At 36.2% G+C, this 19752-nt stretch overlaps 1 protein-coding gene across 1 annotated transcript; it reads right to left on the reverse strand.

Moving 5' to 3' along the window:
* Positions 1-6671: 6671 nt before the first annotated feature.
* On the reverse strand, positions 6672-19461 carry LOC131928706 (uncharacterized). Its single transcript, XM_059284794.1, has 14 exons — positions 19345-19461; positions 18623-18893; positions 16548-16676; positions 15632-15802; positions 14516-14628; positions 12921-13022; positions 12668-12751; positions 12330-12545; positions 10506-10710; positions 9765-9875; positions 9348-9477; positions 8725-8896; positions 7858-8057; positions 6672-6760 (listed from the first exon to the last, which is right to left on the reverse strand). The coding sequence occupies exons 1-14, from the start codon at positions 19347-19349 to the stop codon at positions 6672-6674; spliced, it is 1998 nt and encodes a 665-aa protein (XP_059140777.1). The 5' UTR covers positions 19350-19461.
* Between the last annotated feature and the right edge of the window lie 291 nt (positions 19462-19752).

Raw genomic sequence — 19752 nt, forward strand, 5'->3', positions numbered from 1 at the left:
TACCTAATAGGTCTGGCAACAGATGCACAACTTAGCGGTCGGCCTTGAAATATTAAAGTGAAAAGATTGAAAGGATTTTTAAAGGAATGCATTAAAGGATTAATAAGCTGAATTATCTTTTTTCCTTTCGTGCCCAAGACACAGGGCAGATGAAGTAGAGTTCATCTGCTTCACAGACCTCGGCATATGAAAGGATAGTGTGGTTGTACAAGATTAGTTTTGCATATTTGTTTGTTCGTCTGTTTGTCTATCTGTATGTGTGTCTTTCTGTCCGTGTGTCTGTAAACACGATAGCTGTAACACAAACTGCTATTCACAAATTTATTTAAAGAAGTTAATTAATTTGCTAATATATTCCTTTGTAGCAACACTTTTTTTTATTTTTTAAAGTTCAGAACATGAACCTTATTTTCAGAAAATACTTAAAAACTTTCACCGGCGTCACTTGATTTATTTACTTGTTTTCACAACAAACAATGCGGCTTACAATGAAGGACATGTTGCCAATTTAAATATTTAACGAATTATAAAGCTAAATGCACATTACGAAATCAACCCAAACGTGATTGGTTCAAATTCTTTAATATTAGTTTGACGTTAGCATTAATAATTTATTCATTTATTTTTCAAATGAGGTTTGAGCTCAGAAAATACTTTACAAATACATCGATTTTTGAAAAGACAAAAACGTGTAAGCTGAAGAGTGACTTATTTTTAGATGTGAATGATAAAGCTGCCTGTCGGGACTTGGCAGGACACAGGGCACGTAAAGAAACGTTAGGCAGGTGAAGTAGAGTTCGCATATGACCTCAGCATATGAAGGGATAATGTGGTAAGACCCATGCTCAGTCGAAATCGGTGTTTTAAAAGGAAGAGGAGAAAGATAAAAAGCGTGAAACAAACGTGATATCACAGATGGATAACCCCCAAAACCCAGTTACCCAAGGATAACGGGTAGTCTAGTAGTAATAATCTAAATACCTCCCTAGCCCATGGAAAATATTTTTATATCATTTAAATCCCAAATGAAAGTCATCTAATCGGTGGAGGATATAATACAGCAGATTGGGTTACATTTTTTTAGCTTTCCGTTCCCACAAAGCCACATCAGATGTCCTTTAATCCTAACTCTATTTAATTAAAGTTCTACGTTGAATAATGCACATTTTTTCTAATTTAATAGCCTGTTGTTACTTTATTTATCGACTCACCTAATTCATATATTTCCTTACAATGTTTTAAAAAAGCACTTTCAAAAGTGAATATCCATCATCTGGATCTATTCCATTAAATTTAGTTTGTGAACTTCTTCTTAACTTTTTCTGCTCAATAGCGTTTTTTTCTTCTTAATGGCTAATGATTTTGAATACGATGACTATTGGACCCAATAAACTGCTTTTTTTTTGTTCTGTGTCAGTTTTAACTTGACTTTAAGGATTAAGAAGAAGAATTTACTTTAATAGAAATATTAGCTGAACGACATATTTTTCTGTCATATTTTGCTGATTCAGGACCGGTGCTAGGAGTGAGTGTTCTACATCGGCGTAGCCAGGAATTTTTTATGGAGGGGTGGAGTATCAAATTGTTTCCATCATATATATATATATATATATATATATATATATATATATATATATATATATATATATATATGCGATTTATATATGCGATAAATATATATATATGCTATATATATATGCGATTTATATATGCGATAAATATATATATATATATATATATATATATATATATATGCGATATATATATATATATATATATATATATATATACATACATATACATGTATATATATATATATATATATATATATATATATATATATATATATATATATATATATATATATATACATTATATAGGTTGGATCAAAAAAAAAACAATTTGCGGGGTATGGCAGTTTTTCTAATTCCGCCACTGCTTGACAGCCGCTAATGTAACACCGCTAACAAGAAAAATTCGCACCTAAAAGACACTTCCTGCTCGCATGTGATGATGTTGTTTAATTATGTGATTTCATTAACCGCTGCAAAAATTGGTCTCCTTAAACAAAGTTGCTCTAATTACAGTTACATAAAAAATAACAGATGGTAATAAAGTCATAAAACGATGCAGATTTTTGTAACGTGAGACAGTTTTTAGCTTAGTAGATCTGTGAATATTAACGTGCGTGTTCGAGAAATAAAAAGTATTTCTGAGTCACGTAAATTGTACTGTATGAGTGGTAGTCTAGTCTCTATCGCCTACTCAGGGCTTTTTGTAATGAATACAAAGAGCCTAAATATGGTTCTTAACATAAGTCAGATTTTCCTAACCTACTCACTGACCATAGTCCCAACACTAGCTTTATTCTAAAGCTGACCGTAACAACGATACAGAATTTTGTTTACATAAGTTGATTATATACAGTGTAGGTTTAGTAAGGCGAGTCAATATATACAGCTTTTTAAAATTAAACGGAATTTTGACAGTTTTACACCTCCCCACTGTATCAATTTCCCCTTGAACCCCTCTCAAACAAAGCAATAGGGCATTACAGCCCCCCCCCCCCCCACACACACACTCTCTCAATCATTACCCTCCTTTCATTTAGATAAAGCGATAAGGGAACCATTGGTACAGGTACCCATGCAGGCACAAGTAAAGTAACGGGTACACCTACAGGTAAAGTATAGTTACAGGAAAAGACAAGGGATATGAATAGCAATTGGGAACAGGACATTACATATGAAAATAAGGAAATTAGTTGGGATAATGTAATGGAACATGAAATGGGATATGCACAGAAATGGGGAAACAGATACGATTAAGATATATATAACGATATGGGTAAGGAAAAAGATAAGGATAGTTACAGGTATAGGTAAAGGGTAGGAATAGCGAATGGTAAAATGAAACGGGTTAGAAAATAGATTGGGAAATGGATATTGATAGCAATAGGAAAAATGGAATAGGATAGGGACATATATATATGAGTCTATTTTGAAATAAAATGACAACCAAACACTAAATATAGAACAAAACATCACGCACAACAAAATACATAAAAAAAAACAGCACAAAACACAACAAATACGCATCACAAAATACCAAACAACACAACCGGTTTCTAATCCTTGTAAAATATTTTTTATTATACTACTAAATTATTAAAAACCTTTAAAAACCTTTAAGATCAAAAGTAAGAATTACACTCAATCATACAGTTCGTTACATATTACTTTCTTTAATAAAAGAATAAACTATCAACACACTACATAAATAAACTGTTAAGAATTTGTATAACAATTTAATTGTTTTCTTTAAATATTAATAAATTGCTATGTATGAGATAGACGTTTTAACTGAGTTGCATGTCCATGAAAATGCATTATATAAACACACTATGCAAATATTTAGGGCAATTAGAATCCTTTTTATCAGTGCTACTGAAAGTTCTTTTATTTATCATTTGTTTAGAATAGTTTAGATTATCAAAAAAATACACACCCTACTGTAAACAAAGTTCTTTAACTTGTCCTTGCGTTTCTATTACCTTGTTTGCATTGACAGCAAAATATCGCATTCTTAAAATTATTATTTACAAAGTATGGGCTAAATCATTGTCATGTACACACATGATGGTAGTTGTAAAACATTTTTAAAGAACATCGATTGCTTCAAGGGCTATAGTTTCTGGTTTTAAAAACGGGAGTCTAGTTCTTTTCTGCAGTAAATTGATTCCCGTTTTGATAGCAATCTTCCGCCATTCCCTACCCACCCCCGATTTTTCTATTGATGTGGGAAACTGTATCTAAAATATATGCGCGTCCGACCGTCTTGACCCACAGTTCAACGCTCTTGGAGTTGAGTGAAAATGATTCATTTCTGTACTTGTATTCAGGTATTTTCCTCATATATTTGCTTAGGGTTTCCAAAATAATCAATAAATATATTCACCTATACAATTGTGCATTATTCCGAATTCCTGCTAAGGACTAAAGTCGATAGAATAAAGCACCATAACGAGTACTTTTTCTTCTGAAATTCATTTAAAAAAATATTTTTTAAAAATATCGAGTCTCCAAATACTTATTTATTTTAAAAGCTTGGACGGCCCCTGAACCTCTTGGGCTCGTGGACTTTGTCAACCTTGGTTCCATGGTTGTCACACCACTGATTTACCTAATCACTGTTTTAGAAATAAAGACTTTGTTTCAAATAAGAAATATTAAAATCCAGGAATGGGGTCAGGCTGACGTGTCACGTGACTTTAAAGAGTGTCTGGCTCGTACTTACGGTAAGTGATAAGTGTGCGTGGGGAGGGGGGGGGGTGGAGGGAGTTGCTTAATCGTAAAATAAAAATCTTGACGTTATTTAAAGGACAGCCCCTAACGCTAACCGATGGCTATTTCCGCAAGTTTTTACCATTCTCTTACATTACAATTTTATATTTTCCTCTGACAAAGATTGTTTTGCTTTAAGTATTTGCAGCCTAATTTAAGCATTAGATAGGAATTTAGCTAGCATTGCGAACACATGGATTAAAAAAACCGCACATAAAGTATTCACTTTGTTAAACACCTTTGCGGCAGAAGGACTATGGCGATGATCAGTTATATACTCACACACACGCATAAAATATTAAGCTGAATACAAGCAACATATAGTTTTCTGTGGAAGAAATAAAATTGTAGATATCTCAAGACCAATTCGAGCTTATTTAAGTATCTATACTATAACTCTAAGCTTGGGCTAAGCCCTATACATGCCTGTGCTCAAATATTAACCTTAACCCTTTATTTACGTAATTAAATTCTTTATCTACTGACGGTACTTATAAGTACCACTTTAATTAAGTGCCTGTATTATTTTTAATTTAATACGAATTTTAAAAATTATTGATGTAATTCATAGTATTATCTCCCCTGAGTTGCCGGTAGTTGGAGGGATCGATGTATTTTTTGAAAATTACTGGTGTGGCGCAATTGTCAATGTCTTGCTATATAGGTAGTTGACAATTGTTCTGTACAGTTCTCACACACGTTCCTGATTTCCCTTTGTTTTACCTTATTTTTCCAGTTTTCAACCCCAAATATTTTTTATTGGCACTTTCAATAGTCAGGCAAATGCGTTTAACTTCTAGTTATACAATTTTAATCAAATTGTCTTTGTATTAGATCGATGTTTACAAGTGGACTTATAAGTACCGTCTGGGCTCACGGTCATTTTTTTCCCACGTTTTCTTTAACTTGCTTTCGCGTCTGTTTTTTTGGTTCTCCAATCAAATCTTGCGATCAAAATTTCGGGCACTTCCCAGTTAGCTAGCGCGCTGAAATTTTCAGGGAAGCTTTGTATCCGATGACAATAGAAAATTTAATTGTTATTATTACTAAATTGATCAATGGAAACATTTTATTGATCATTTTAGACCTTTTGTACAAAAAACGTGGGAAAAGGGGACATAACCCAGTAATTGTAATTTGATGAAAACAAGGTTCGGTACTCTCCCTCTTTTGGCTTACTGAGTAGTCTTTCTTCTTCTTCTGAGTAGTGGTCACGCGGTGTTTGTGTACAAACAACCGGAACGTAACAACTGGTGGCCGGTATGGGGGAGACGATATGGTCGAGTGGTTGGGCACACGATTGCTATCCCACTCGACACGGGTTCAAATCTATGTGTTCTAGTCAGTAACGTATTCACACAACGTGTTTTTTACGAGTTGTCTTCGTTTACCCAAAAAAAGTGAATGCGAAAAGATAAAATCGATAGCAAGATTTTAACGCAAACAAACAGACAAAGACTAAAAAGTAGAAAATAATTATCATTAAAAAAGTTTTTAAAAACCCACGTTTTTTTTACTATAAGCGATGAAAAACGTGGGGCGCCGTGATTTTCTTACAGTTTCTAATACTGTTGACTCTCTACAAGCTCCCTAATAAAAGTCAATAGTATTATCTAATCAATAGTAATATAACTTTTACATCTTATATTAATAATGACCGATAAAAAACTTTTACTTCGGCGCCCCACGTTTTTCATCGCTTATAGTAGAGTGATCGCTTGCATTATTGTGATGTATAGCATTTATTTTCTACTTTTTAGTTCAATCAGAAAGCGTGGGTTTTTAAAAGCTTTTTTAATGTTAATTATTAGAATTTTTAGGAAATGGCAGATTGTTTTATGTGGAGTGATAATTAATTATCGAAATGTACTCAAAAAAATGATATTTACACATTTATAAGAAGGTTAGCATGTGGTTTACCTAAGAAATATTGTAATTACATGTTGATTTCTAGTAGTAAAAGAATAACAAGAATAAAGGTAGCAGTTGCAGGCTCGTTTAGTAGGTTTAGTATACTTCATTTGTATACCAAAGTCTAGTTCTAGTAGTAAGATGTGTTAGTTATATTTGCTGCAAAAAAACAGTCTTGCCTATAATAACTAGCATGTACCTAATATATACCTAGAGAGTAGTAATAGCCCATACTTCTGCATATAATATAGATCTCTACATTTTAACCAGTTAACATAAAGCAGTAGGCCACTAAGACTATCCTAAACACATTGAGCTCACTTCTATTTATGAACTTTACACTGTAGTGTAGACTTGCCATAACATTCTAGTAGGCTACAATTTTACTAGTATTACTCTTAGTTGCGTGCTCAATGACTAGGCTTTTGTTTTCAAAATATTTTGTTTATGCCGCTCATTGTAATAGCTATTGGAAGCTTCCAGCAAAAGCAGGTTCAGTCCGACAACTGTTGCCACACCAGAAAGACCAAATATAAGAATGTAGCAATAAGGAATGAAAGAGCATCACACGTGGGCACCTTTTGCTGTGTTTGAGGTCTTAGATTGTGTTCCGAATAGAAAATCCAGTAAAAATCGTATTCAAAATATACTTTTGTACTGCGTTTATGTTTGAAAATTACAAAAAAAATGATTGTTATAATGACTGCCATGTTATTAGTTAATAAATTGTATCGTTTGGACCTGTTTTGTAATTATTTTTTTTTTTGGAAAAAATGTCCTACATTCCTGACAGTGTTTAGAAGTACCAGTATATGTTTGGACCATTAAAAATTTATGAAACGAAATTTCCTTCCACATATGCTTTAAGTATGCCAAAAGCAATATGATAACACATTGTTTAAGAAAAAAATTCATTCAGAACCTAATTCCGTAAATAAAGTTACTGCAATATTTATAACTAACAAATCTTACTACTAGAAATAGACTTAAGCATACAAATAAACTTTACTACAACTTGATAATTCAATATCAAAATAATTTGTATGCCACTCCACATCGAAAATCTGCAATTTTCAAGAAATCCTAAATAGATAATCGTGTGCCCTGACGGTACTCTTAATTATTCGTGTAAACATTGCAGTGATCTAATACAAAGACAATTTGATTAGAATTAAATAAATAAAAGTTAAACACACTTATCTGGTTGACTATTGAAGATGCCAATACAAAAAATATTTGGACTTGAAAACTTGAAACGAAGGAAAATTAGGAACACGTATGAGATCTGTACAACACGATTGTGAACTAACGATACAGGAATAGGTTGAAAATAGCGCCACATCCATAATTTTTCAAAAGTGGTACTAATAAGTACCGTCAATAGATAAAGGGTTAAATACGACATAAAGCAATACAAGCAAATAAAAAAAAATTAACACAGCAAGTCATAGATGTAATTTATATATTTGAAAAATGAGCGGTTAGCCAGCTTTGCAAAAAAACTAATTCCTCCCCCCACCCCCCCCCCCTTTACCCAACCTAAAACAAAGCCTACATAAACCTAGTTAAGCCAGGGAGTTATTACCTGTAAGCAACAACTTACCTAGAGCAAGTGACGACGCGATTAACCCAAGGGACGACGGATTATAGTTCTGGCACTTAGGAAAATGTGAAGGGACATCGGGGTGTCGGTCAAACGATTCGTTGAACATTAGGGCCATCCCGTTGACGTGGTGCAGTTCAATGTGGCAGTGCATGAACCACACGCCGGGGTTGTCGGCCCTGATACGGATCACAGCGTACCTGAAGTCAGGGGATATAATCATGAAGTAGGGGAAGTAATTATGTAGAAGCTGGCATAGTCATGATGCAGTAAACGGAATAATAAAGCAACGGACAGAGGCATGAAATAGGGGACATAATTATGAAACAGAGACGTAATGAGGAGGCTTGAGCCATAATCATAAAACTTGTGGTATATGAATTAAGATTGTCGCATAGGCATGAAGATTGGTGCATGAGCACGAAGCAGGGGACATAATCATGATACAGAAACAATAAAATTTAGATTGTAAAGAGAAATAATCGGGGTTTACCTTTAGTATTTTAATTTTTTTTTTGGTTATAGTTTAATAGTTATATATTTTTAAAAAAATTATAACTGCACTATAGGTACACAATTTCTGGTACACCAGGTTGTGAGTACCACGGTGATATACCAGCTGGTTACAAGTAGCTGGAGTATCATGACTAATATCTCATTTGTTTTTATGATAAAGCATCTCTCAATTCACACAGCATTAATAGATACCTGATCAGATATAGCTATGGAGTCTTACGCGGGTCAAAACAACTTTTTCATTATGGTGCTCACAAAACGTATTCACTCCTTTCAGCAAAGTATCAATATTTAGATGATCGATGTGTTACTTAATGTTGTACTTTCCGATAGGAAAAATTGAAAACCTACCCGCCGGTTGGTACAATGATGGTGTCTTTCATTGGGGGATAATCCAGTTCTATTCCGTCAATGTTGTTACCTTTCCATGAGGAGTTAGCCCAAGATGCATTGTTACAGAAACTGTTTTCAAGCGTTGAGTTACGTGTGCAGTTGATGTCCGTGTTTTCTCCCAGAAATAAACCTTAAACAATAAACAAAATAAAAACTTAACAAACAAACGATTACATTTTGAAACAATATTCCAGACACTGTTTTAACACTTTTATAAGAAATAAGAATTTAATTTAAGTACGAGTGCTGTATAAATTGCTACTTAACATCTGTTTAAGATCGCTACATTACTGATGATTTATACATAATGTATTTAGCATGTATATATTTGTTATATCACTCGCGATTACTAAGATTTATTAGGACTAAACATTTTTCAATTAGTATTTTTTTTGTGTAGAAACAAATTATTTTCATATATCCCTGTTGAGATCACATTTAACATCTTTTATTATAGCACCCTTAATATTTCGTCATGGCTAACGGTAACTATTTAAACCATGACTCAATTTTAAGCTTCTGATGTAAGAAATATATTCATGTAGCCTACACATTTTAGCTCACTTCATTAAAATAATTACCTGTTACTTTGTCATACTCTGGGTATCCCATTTTGACGAGGTAAAAGGAGTGACCATGTAAATGTATGGGGTGAGTCCAGCCCCTTCCTGCTCCTTTGTTCAGTAGCACCATTTGATATGTGGTATTGTACTATGAACCAATTAAATTGCTTCAGATTTTTAAATTTTATGTTTTACGCTTTATAATTCTTTTAAAACATTATAAGTATAAAATTGAATTTTTAATAAATTATTTTAACGTTGATTATTAAAAGTAATTATTTTTTTTAAATAATAAATTATTTATTTTAATTATCAATATCTTTTTTTATCTTGCAGTTGATGTTTTAGGTATAGTTACAGAACTACAAGGCTCCTTTAAGTACATTTACAGATCTTTCTTGCCTTTTTGTAGGTATAGTTACTGATTTTTCTTACCTCGAGGCTGATGCTGTATGTACAGTTACACAACTCTTCCTCGCCACACTTGTCATTACTGCAGTAGCTGGTCACACTTTGAGGCTCAGTCAGTGCTGTCACAGAGGGAAACTGGACATCAGGAATATAAAATTAGAATGACGTTATTTAAGGATGCCCCCGATATTTTAAAACAAAAATTAATTAATAAATAGAAAAGTGTTTGTAAAAAATACATATGTTTGTAAAACGATGAGATAGTAGTCAATAAAAATGAGTTTACGACTAATGTCCAAAAACACTTTCCTTGTTGAAGTTTGCCCGAAAGGTTTTTCCAAGTGGACGTTGTGCACGAATGAGGCAAATGCCCGAATGAGACAAATGCCAGTATGAGACAAATGTCCGAATGAGACAAATGCCAGTATGAGACAAATGTCCGAATGAGACAAATGCCCGAATGAGACAAATGACCCAATGAGACAAATGCCAGACTGAGAAAAATGCCCGAATGAAACAATTGCCCGAATGAGACAAATGCCCCGAATGAGACAAAACCCCAATTAGTGACTACGCCACATTTCCACATGCTGCGTGATACATCCACATATTTCGTTACAGTACTACATACTACAGACACTTCACAATCACTTTATCACATGTACCCTTGTAGTGTTAATTTTAGAAAGGCCACACAACTCTCTTGAATCCACAACACACCTGAACATATACTCTCTAATCAAACTGTAGCTACATTCTAACAACCTGAAACCTGCGGCCGTTGACGGATCCAGGAACTACATCGCCTTTTCCAGGAAAAGCGAAGTTTAAGAAAATTTCCTTAATGTTTTCCTCCGTGTTCTTGCCTGGTGGGTTGTTGACGGCGGCAGATTTGATTTTGTCGAAATTCACACAAATTGTGTTTACACTTGTTGGGTAGTATGAAAACGGGCAGTTGAGTACGTAGCATCTGGGAGGGAAGAAAGGAGAATTAAACAATACGAGCCGACCCGCGGCGTATTATACGCCGCAATTTAGTTGTTTTATATTTTATTTTTCAGCAATTCATAATTTGTGAATTCGACAGTACGAGTGCTGCCACTGAAAATATTTGCTTTAAAACACTATCAGTAGGTCGTTAAGGATGATACTACCCCCACCCTCCTTTCCCCCAACCCCTACCCTACACCCCCCCCCCCCCCCGTGAAAGCAGCCTCCTCTTAGTTACCTCCCCTAAGTTTAAAATCGTTTCAAACTAAATTATCTGCCCCTAATAGCCGTCACTAAACCCGGCACTACGATTGTAAACATTTAGCGTGAACCACAGCTCACCAGACCATGTGGCGGTGGGGGTAGTAGTAGGGATAAGCCTAGAGAGGAAGAGATGGGGCTGCTAGGCGCGCTTACAGCTTGGTGTTTTCTATGGTCTCCAATAAGAGAATTACATATATAGAATAGATGCTCGCAGTTTTAACGTCTTTTTACGATAGGAAAAATAAATACATGCTCGCGGTCTTTTTACACGCTTTTATTTAACTTGCTTCCTCTGTCATCAGACGTCAGTCTGTCATTATTTATCAAAACGGGCGAGCGAAATTTTGGTCACATCAAATTGACGAATTTCTCAGAAATTTAGCATTTGGGTCAAGACATTAAGATGATGCAATATTGCGGTAAATTTGACTTAATTGAATGCTTTAATAAGTTTTTATGAATGATTTAAACTTTTTTAAAAAAATTCTGAATTTTATGAAATTAGTAGGCGGTCCTATACTACTACTCGCACTATTACACGTGTATTATCATTTTCATTTGGTGCGCAATCGTTTTAGTCATGTAACTCAATTGTGTTAAAAATTTTAAAGTACAAAAAAATTGCAATAAAACATTTCAATAGCAAGATTTTATGTAATAATACACCACTAAAAAGGAGAAAATTATTTTCTGTAAATATATCACAGTACACTACTTTTTAAATAACTATAAAGATTAGCGTGGGTCTCTTCCTAAATATTATTAAATGTCTCCAATAGATACTATAGTGACCAAAGCTTTTCTTTATTGTTATTTAAATAGTATATTATTACATATTTAAATAATGCATTTTGGCATATTATATAATGCTGTATAAATATTTATTTTCTTTTTATAGCTTTGAGTTTTGAAATTCCTACTCCTTTCATTAAAAAGGATACTAATACAGTTAACGAGTACTTTGTTAGCCATTTCGTCACAATTCAAAGCTGTACCACCAATAAATTAACAGTACTTAAAGAAAAGAACGCAAAATAAAATAATTTAAATAACATTTCTTTGAAAACTGGTCTTTCAAGTTTGTAACAATGTTAAAGTTTTAAAATGCTTGAAACACAAATATATAAATAGAAATTAAGAACTATAACAATGCGTTTTGGTATATGTGCATGTTTATTCGTTTATTCCGAGGCGCAGTTTTCGGGTCAATTTTACTTACATATCAGTGGTCGTGTGATTACTACTTATACATCAGTGGTTCTACGACTACTGCTTACATATCAGTGATCGTGTGCCAACTACTTACATGTATGTGGTTATGTGATTACTACTTACACATCAGTGATCGTGCATGGTCTAGGCCATGAATCAGGGTCGCCATTGACAGCACCTCTGTATCGTAGAATAGCCCAGCCTGTGGTTGGTGTGGTCTCCAAAGTCTGAACCCGGATCCAGTAGTTTAAATTAACCTGGTCAGTCTTAATTACAAAGTCGTACCGTTCTCCCGGGTTGATGATGAAGTAGTTCACTGGTTGTGGGTGGATGGGATAGCTGATGGTGATTACATTGTCTGATTAGAACAAGAATTGTTTTTTTTTTCTCGAGGTACTACGACAGGTAACATACTGGATTACCCACCTCCCTTTACACAGGTAATACAGTAGATCACTTACCCATCACTAGCTACAACCTCCAGAGTGTGTTGATCAATGGACACAATCAACGGATAATTATTTGTAGCCCCTATTACTCTAAACCTAAGGAATTTAAAATAAAAACCATTATAATCATAAAACAATTAAAACCAACTATAAATGCTATCATATGTAGTACACTTTTTTACATAACTTAATTTAGCACACATTTAAGTATGTGCTAATGAGTGTAATTCATAATTAATTAATTAATATTGAACTTTGAACTCGCCTGTATTTCGTGTTTGGATCCACTTCAAAAACAGCCAAAGGTGCCTTAACGACACCAAACCGCCCCATACCGTTCACAAGCACGGAATGGATCTTAAACATACTGTAACGGAAGATTGTAGCTATGAGATTAAATACCTGGTTTCTTGAAAAACAGTTTTATACTTTTAAGTCGAATTTACTCTATGAAATTAAGAGTGATAGTATAACTATACACATTCTGTGTAGATATTGAATGCACACACGGATCTGTAGCGTAGAATATCTTAAGACTTCCGGGTTCTAAGTCGTATGCTCTACCATTCGACCACATCGTCCCATCTGACTGTCTTACCTACACTTTATCTAACCGCAAACTGTGTGTACCAAAGTGCCATGCTCTAACCCATGTAAAACATTTGTTAGCTGACCATCATTACTTTCTCGTATATACGTAGTATAGAGAAAGTATTGTAATCGTGCAAAAAAAAAATCGAGATTTTTACAAATCTCGACGTTTTACACCTCACTGATACGGAAAAACATAATTTTGCAATCTTGTCCGTATGTCTGTGTCTGTGTGTGTGTGTCTGTGTGTGTGTGTGTGTGTGTGTGTAAACACGATTACTTGAGTACCGTTACAGCTAGGTTGATGAAATTTCATATATAAGTATTTTATCAAAATCGTAGATCCGTATCAACTTTTGAGCGATTTCCGATAACCGAAAGTGGTACTTTTTCTACTTTGAATTTTTCAAAAGCCTATAACTTGAGCACTATTTCAGATAGATAAATGAAATTTCACATGTAAGTAAAAGATCTAATTCTCTACCTTCTGTTAAATTTTGAGTAATTTCCGTTGACGGGAAGTACTAATTTACGCTATTTCCGATTTCTCAAAAACGCATCTAAATTTATAAAATACTAATAATATTGCGCACCATTATAAACATCTTTATTCGGCGTTCACTTGGTGTGCAATATTTTGTCTATGAGATTCTATTTTATTTTTAAAAGTTTATGTATTTAAAATGGATTAAAAATCATAACTATATCCCGAGTTCCCATCCCTTGTTGTTTTATATAAGAATATTCGAGAAAGTTTAGGGGAGATCACTCCCGGTTTATTTTAAAGAGAACTTATTACCTGTGTATTTCTTACTTGCACTGTGAAATGTCTTTTGATTACCCGTACTCTTACCTCTCTGTGGAACGGCGTGGTCGCGTGGTAGCGCTAACGACTGCTAACCTAGAAAACTCAAACTCGGATCCGGGTTTGTCCATAAGACGTAACTGAGTCTACCCAGCTCTGATGGGTGCCTGACTCACGTCAGGGAAACTTAAGCCGACTGGGCATAGTGCTGACAACACTTATATGCCTAGGTCACAGAAACATGTAAACTATACTTCAACATGCCCAATGACCGTAAGGCTCGAAAGGGTAATTTACTAAAAATAATTCACCGCGAATTTCTTATATTGAAGAACACTAATATAACATTTACAAAAGATCTCTACTTCACCTGCCCAATGGTCCGGCGAGTTCGAAAGGGTACTTTACTTACTAATCTTTGTATATCTTTTCTTCATTTTTTCTTACCTTTAAGATCCACTTACCTGAATTTACCACCATCAAACGACGTACTTGCCGCAACTCTTTGTCCGTTTTCGAAGACGCCATACTGCATCTTGAAATAGGCGGTGTCACCGTCCATAAAGTGATTCCAGTCCTACATGAACAAAACACGGTACATTAATGCAAATAATAACAAATATCCAGACCAATATTGGAGGGCTTACATCAATCCAACTAATGTTAACCTTTACTTTCATATCCGCATGTACAAACTACAGTAGAGTAGTACAAATAAAGTTAGCTGTTATGTCCAATCTCACTGTTAAATGGACAAACTTCAATACGAATATTTTAGCCTTTCGGCCAAAACCTACGTGTACCTTAGTACAAATAATTGTATCTATACTATACGCTGTGTACCAGTAGTATCATAACATACGCTGTGTATCTTATGTAGTATCATAACATACGCTGTGTACCTGTAGTATCATAATATACACTGTGTACCTGTAGTATCATAACATACGCTGTGTACCTGTAGTATCATTACATACGCTGTGTACCTGTAGTATCATAACATACGCTGTGTACCTGTAGTATCATAACATACGCTGTGTACCTGTAGTATCATAACATACGCTGTGTACCTGTAGTATCATAACATACGCTGTGTATCTGTAGTATCATAACATACACTGTGTACCTGCAGTATCATAACATACGCTGTGTACCTGTAGTATCATAACATACGCTGTGTACCTGTAGTATCATAACATACGCTGTACCTACCTGTAGTATCATAACATACGCTGTGTACCTGTAGTATCATAACATACGCTGTGTACCTGTAGTATTATAACATACGCCGTGTACCTGTAGTATCATAACATACGCTGTGTACCTGTAGTATCATAACATACGCTGTGTACCTGTAGTATCATAACATACGCTGTGTACCTGTAGTATCATAACATACGCTGTACCTACCTGTAGTATCATAACATACCCTGTGTACCTGTAGTATCATAACATACGCTGTGTACCTGTAGTATCATAACATACGCTGTGTACCTGTAGTATCATAACATACGCTGTACCTACCTGTAGTATCATAACATACGCTGTGTACCTGTAGTATCATAACATACGCTGTGTACCTGTAGTATCATAACAAACTCCGTGTCCCTGGTGACGACCTTGGCCCTGATGATGAAGGCACCAAACAGACCCGAGGAGAGCTGGGTCCCCATGTGTGAGTGGTACCAGAACGTGCCTATAGGGCTGGCCTTGAACTTGTACGTGAACTCTGTCCCAGGCAGTATTGGGCACTAAAATCAAGAATGGAGAAAAAGGCAACGAAATAAGTTTCATTTTACTTTAGTTAGAAAACATATCACAGTGAAGAAAATAAATAAATTAACTGTTTTAAAGTATGTACATTTCAATAGTGAATTAATGTGTTCAGTGTTGTACTGCAACATTGTAATCTTCTACTAACGTTTGAATTTAATGTGTAGTTATGGTATTTGATCAAATTGAGTACAGAGTTTCTTCCAGGCTCCCCCCCCCCCGAAAATGTAGACCGCCCCCACCACCCGAAAATATCAAGTGCCCCCCCCCCCCCCCCACCTTGGACAAAAAGTCTGGAAGAAACACTGATAGAGTACTGTAAGGACAGAAATTTTAATCATCATTATGGATAGCGGTAGATTCATGGAGAGTCAGAGAAGAATGACTCGAAGTTCATACATCGTCATAGAAGAAATTAGGGGTATGCGGCGTCAAAGACAATGTACACTATTGCTGTAGAAAAAAAAAATGTGTCAAAAAGGGATATCGCGTGTTCGCTGTTCAGCAATGTTCCAGCGTACAGCGAGATGAAGAAAGAGAGAGGACGAGGATCGTGTACAACACGGGGGTATTTAGCTCCAGCCTACCTGTACAACACGGGGGTAACCAGCTCCAGCCTACCTGTACAACACGGGGGTAACCAGCTCCAGCTTACCTGTACAACACGGGGGTAATCACCCCCAGCCTACCTGTACAACACGGGGTTATTAAGCTCCAGCCTACCTGTGTGACGAAGGGCACCCCGTCCATCCAGGGAGTCCCCACCTGGTGGAGACCGTGCCAGTGGACCGTGACGGCGTCGCTGATCAAATCGTTCCTCACGTGAACTGTAATCGTCTGCCCCTCATACACCTGGGTGGGGGAATAAGTAAGAGAGTTACATTAGCCTTAGGTCGGGATTTGTGATATCGTTAATAGACCTGGGTGGGGATTTGTGGGAGTTAAATTAGGACTGGGTGGGGGATTGTTAGAGTTCAAATCAAATTTGAGCTAAGTGGTGATTAGATATAGTTAAATCAAGGCTTGGTGTGAATTTATGAGAGTTTAGTTACAACAAGATGGCGATTTATACGAGAGTTAAGTTAGACATGGGTGGGATTAGTGAGAAAGGTTAGACCTGGGTGGGATTAGTGAGAAAGGTTAGACCTGGGTGGGATTAGTGAGAGAGGTAAGTTAGTCCTGGGTGGGATTAGTGAGAGAGTTAAGTTAGACCTGGGTGGGATTAGTGAGAAAGGTTAGACCTGGGTGGGATTAGTGAGAGAGTTAAGTTAGATCTGGGTGGGATTAGTGAGAGAGTTAAGTTAGACCTGGGTGAGATTAGTGAGAGAGTTAAGTTAGATCTGGGTTGGATTAGTGAGAAAGGTTAGACCTGGGTGGGATTAGTGAGAGAGTTAAGTCAGACCTGGGTGGGATTAGTGAGAGAGTTAAGTTAGACCTGGGTGAGATTAGTGAGAGAGTTAAGTTAGATCTGGGTTGGATTAGTGAGAAAGGTTAGACCTGGGTGGGATTAGTGAGAAAGGTTAGATCTGGGTGGGATTAGTGAGAGTTAAGTTAGACCTGGGTGGGATTAGTGAGAGAGGTTAGATCTGGGTGGGATTAGTGAGAGTTAAGTTAGACCTGGGTGGGATTAGTGAGAGAGGTTAGATCTGGGTGGGATTAGTGAGAGTTAAGTTAGACCTGGGTGGGATTAGTGAGAGAATTACGTTAGACCTGGGTGGGATTAGTGAGAGAGGTTAGATCTGGGTGGGATTAGTGAAAGTTAAGTTAGACCTGGGTGGGATTAGTGAGAGTTAAGTTAGACCTGGGTGGGATTAGTGAGAGAGTTAAGTCAGACCTGGGTCGGATTAGTAAGAGTTAAGTTAGACCTGGGTAGGATTCGTGAGAGAGTTACGTTAGACCTGGGTGTGATTAGGTGGGCATTTCTTTTGAGAGTTTATAACTACCTAGGTGTAGGTAAAGTTTCCCTTTCAAACCTGACGATCTATGGGGCAAGTGAAATAGAGTTCACTTGTTTCTGTGACCTATGCATATGAAGAGATAATGTGGTCAGCGCTATGCCCAGCCGCCTTTACTTTCCCTCACGTTAGTTAGGTACCCATCAGAGTTGGGTGGACTCAGGGACGGTCTACTGACTTGAACCCGGATTCGAACTCGAGACTTACGGGTTAGCAGTCCACCTACCTAGTTGGGGATTGGTGGAAAAGTTTTATAATAATTTACCCAACTAAGATTTTGTCAAATCTATGGTATTCAACGGAAATTGATTTCTTACTGCCGTTTCAAAATTCAACTAATCCAGTCGCGCATATTTTGTGTAGACGGTATATGTTCACATTGCACATTTATGTGGCTGTGCGGTATGTTTAATGCTAGATCTAGAGGGTGTATGAAGAAAAAACGTGTCAAAGTTGAGATCTCAATCCTCATCTTTACAATTCCCCCCCCCCCCTTTTTTTTTTGTTAGATCAGTTGTTTGCTTGGACTGAAGTACAGTATGCTGTTGGGTGTGGAACTCATAATCACTATAAAATCAACCTTTGTAACTCTATGTGTGATATATGTATGAAGCTACTTTAGTCTGCTGGTTATAATTCTATCTTTATGATCTAACAATTTCTGTTTAAAGTTGCTAGGTTTGTTAATATATTGTTTTTCTATCTACTTCTTCCTGATACAGTTAACATAGAGGTCTACCATGTACCAAAAACAAGACAAAATGTCTCCGTGACTTCATCAAGACGTGTTATCTAACACAACTAGACGAGTATCATGCAGCTAGGTCCTGCTGACCGTCTCACCTCTATGGGAGGGCCGGGCATTGTCCCATTAGCCGTGATGACCAGCTTAGGGTCCATAAAGGCATCAGCCGTGATGACCTTCTCTGGCTCAAACTTAAGCGAGGAGTCGGTGAATATTTGGCCGTCTTTAAAGTAGACAAGCTCCTTGCCGTACATCATGGTCAGTTTCTGCTCGATGACCAGCCAAAACTCGCATCTGTCGTCTGTCATCAGACATTCGCTTGCTGCATGTTGCATGAGGCATGCTACAAAGACTACCAGCCACTGTTTGCTAAAAGAGTGGGGGGGGGTTAAGTCATGTAGTAAGTGTTGACTGTATAAAAACAAGTGGTGATTTAAGTCATGTAATGAGTGTTGACTTTATTAAAAACAAGTGGTGACTTAAGTCATGTAATAAGATTGTTTAAATCGGGGTTTCTTTCAGACATTTTTTCTCCGAAAACGTCGGGGGGGGGGGGGGGGAATTTAAATTTCCGCTGAGGAGCACTTAAAATTTCCGGGGACCATAATTTGTTATATAAACTTTGTATACAAATGTAACATTTATTTTATAGATTGGGGATTAACGTCGCCCCCCCCCCCCCAGGAGAGATGTCTGGAAAAAACTCAGGATGAGATAGGCTGTGATTCAAGTGGCCAAACCGTTGCTCAACTACTTAGCTTCGTCAATACTATATTTAAATTAATTACATTTAAAACGTCGACATTTGTAAAACACTTACCTCATGTTTTATTCTCTTAAATTTCACCCACAACACCCCCGAGCAAAGAAAAAAAATTATCCCTGGAAAATGTAGAATCAACTCACTGCACACGTTACGCGTCGCGCGCCATAGAAGTTGGTCAAACTAAAACCAAGATGTTGCATCTGTGCTGTTATATATTTTGTTTGAACAGTTTTATTGACACTGGTTCTAGTTTTTAAACGCTTTACATTTTGTTTGAACAATTTTATTAACACTGGTTCTAGTTTTTGAACGCTATACATTTTTTTCAACTGTTGTATTGCCACTAGTTCTAGCTATTGAACACGGGCTCGTAAGTTGAATAATACCTCAAATAGACCCATACACCCATCGCCAGCAACCAACATTAAATGATGTATTTATGTTACAGAACGGACGGAGCGT

This window comes from Physella acuta, unplaced genomic scaffold (assembly GCF_028476545.2).
Source record: "Physella acuta isolate Inbredline_101_S28 unplaced genomic scaffold, ASM2847654v3 ptg001534l, whole genome shotgun sequence".
Lineage (NCBI taxonomy): Eukaryota > Metazoa > Mollusca > Gastropoda > Physidae > Physella > Physella acuta.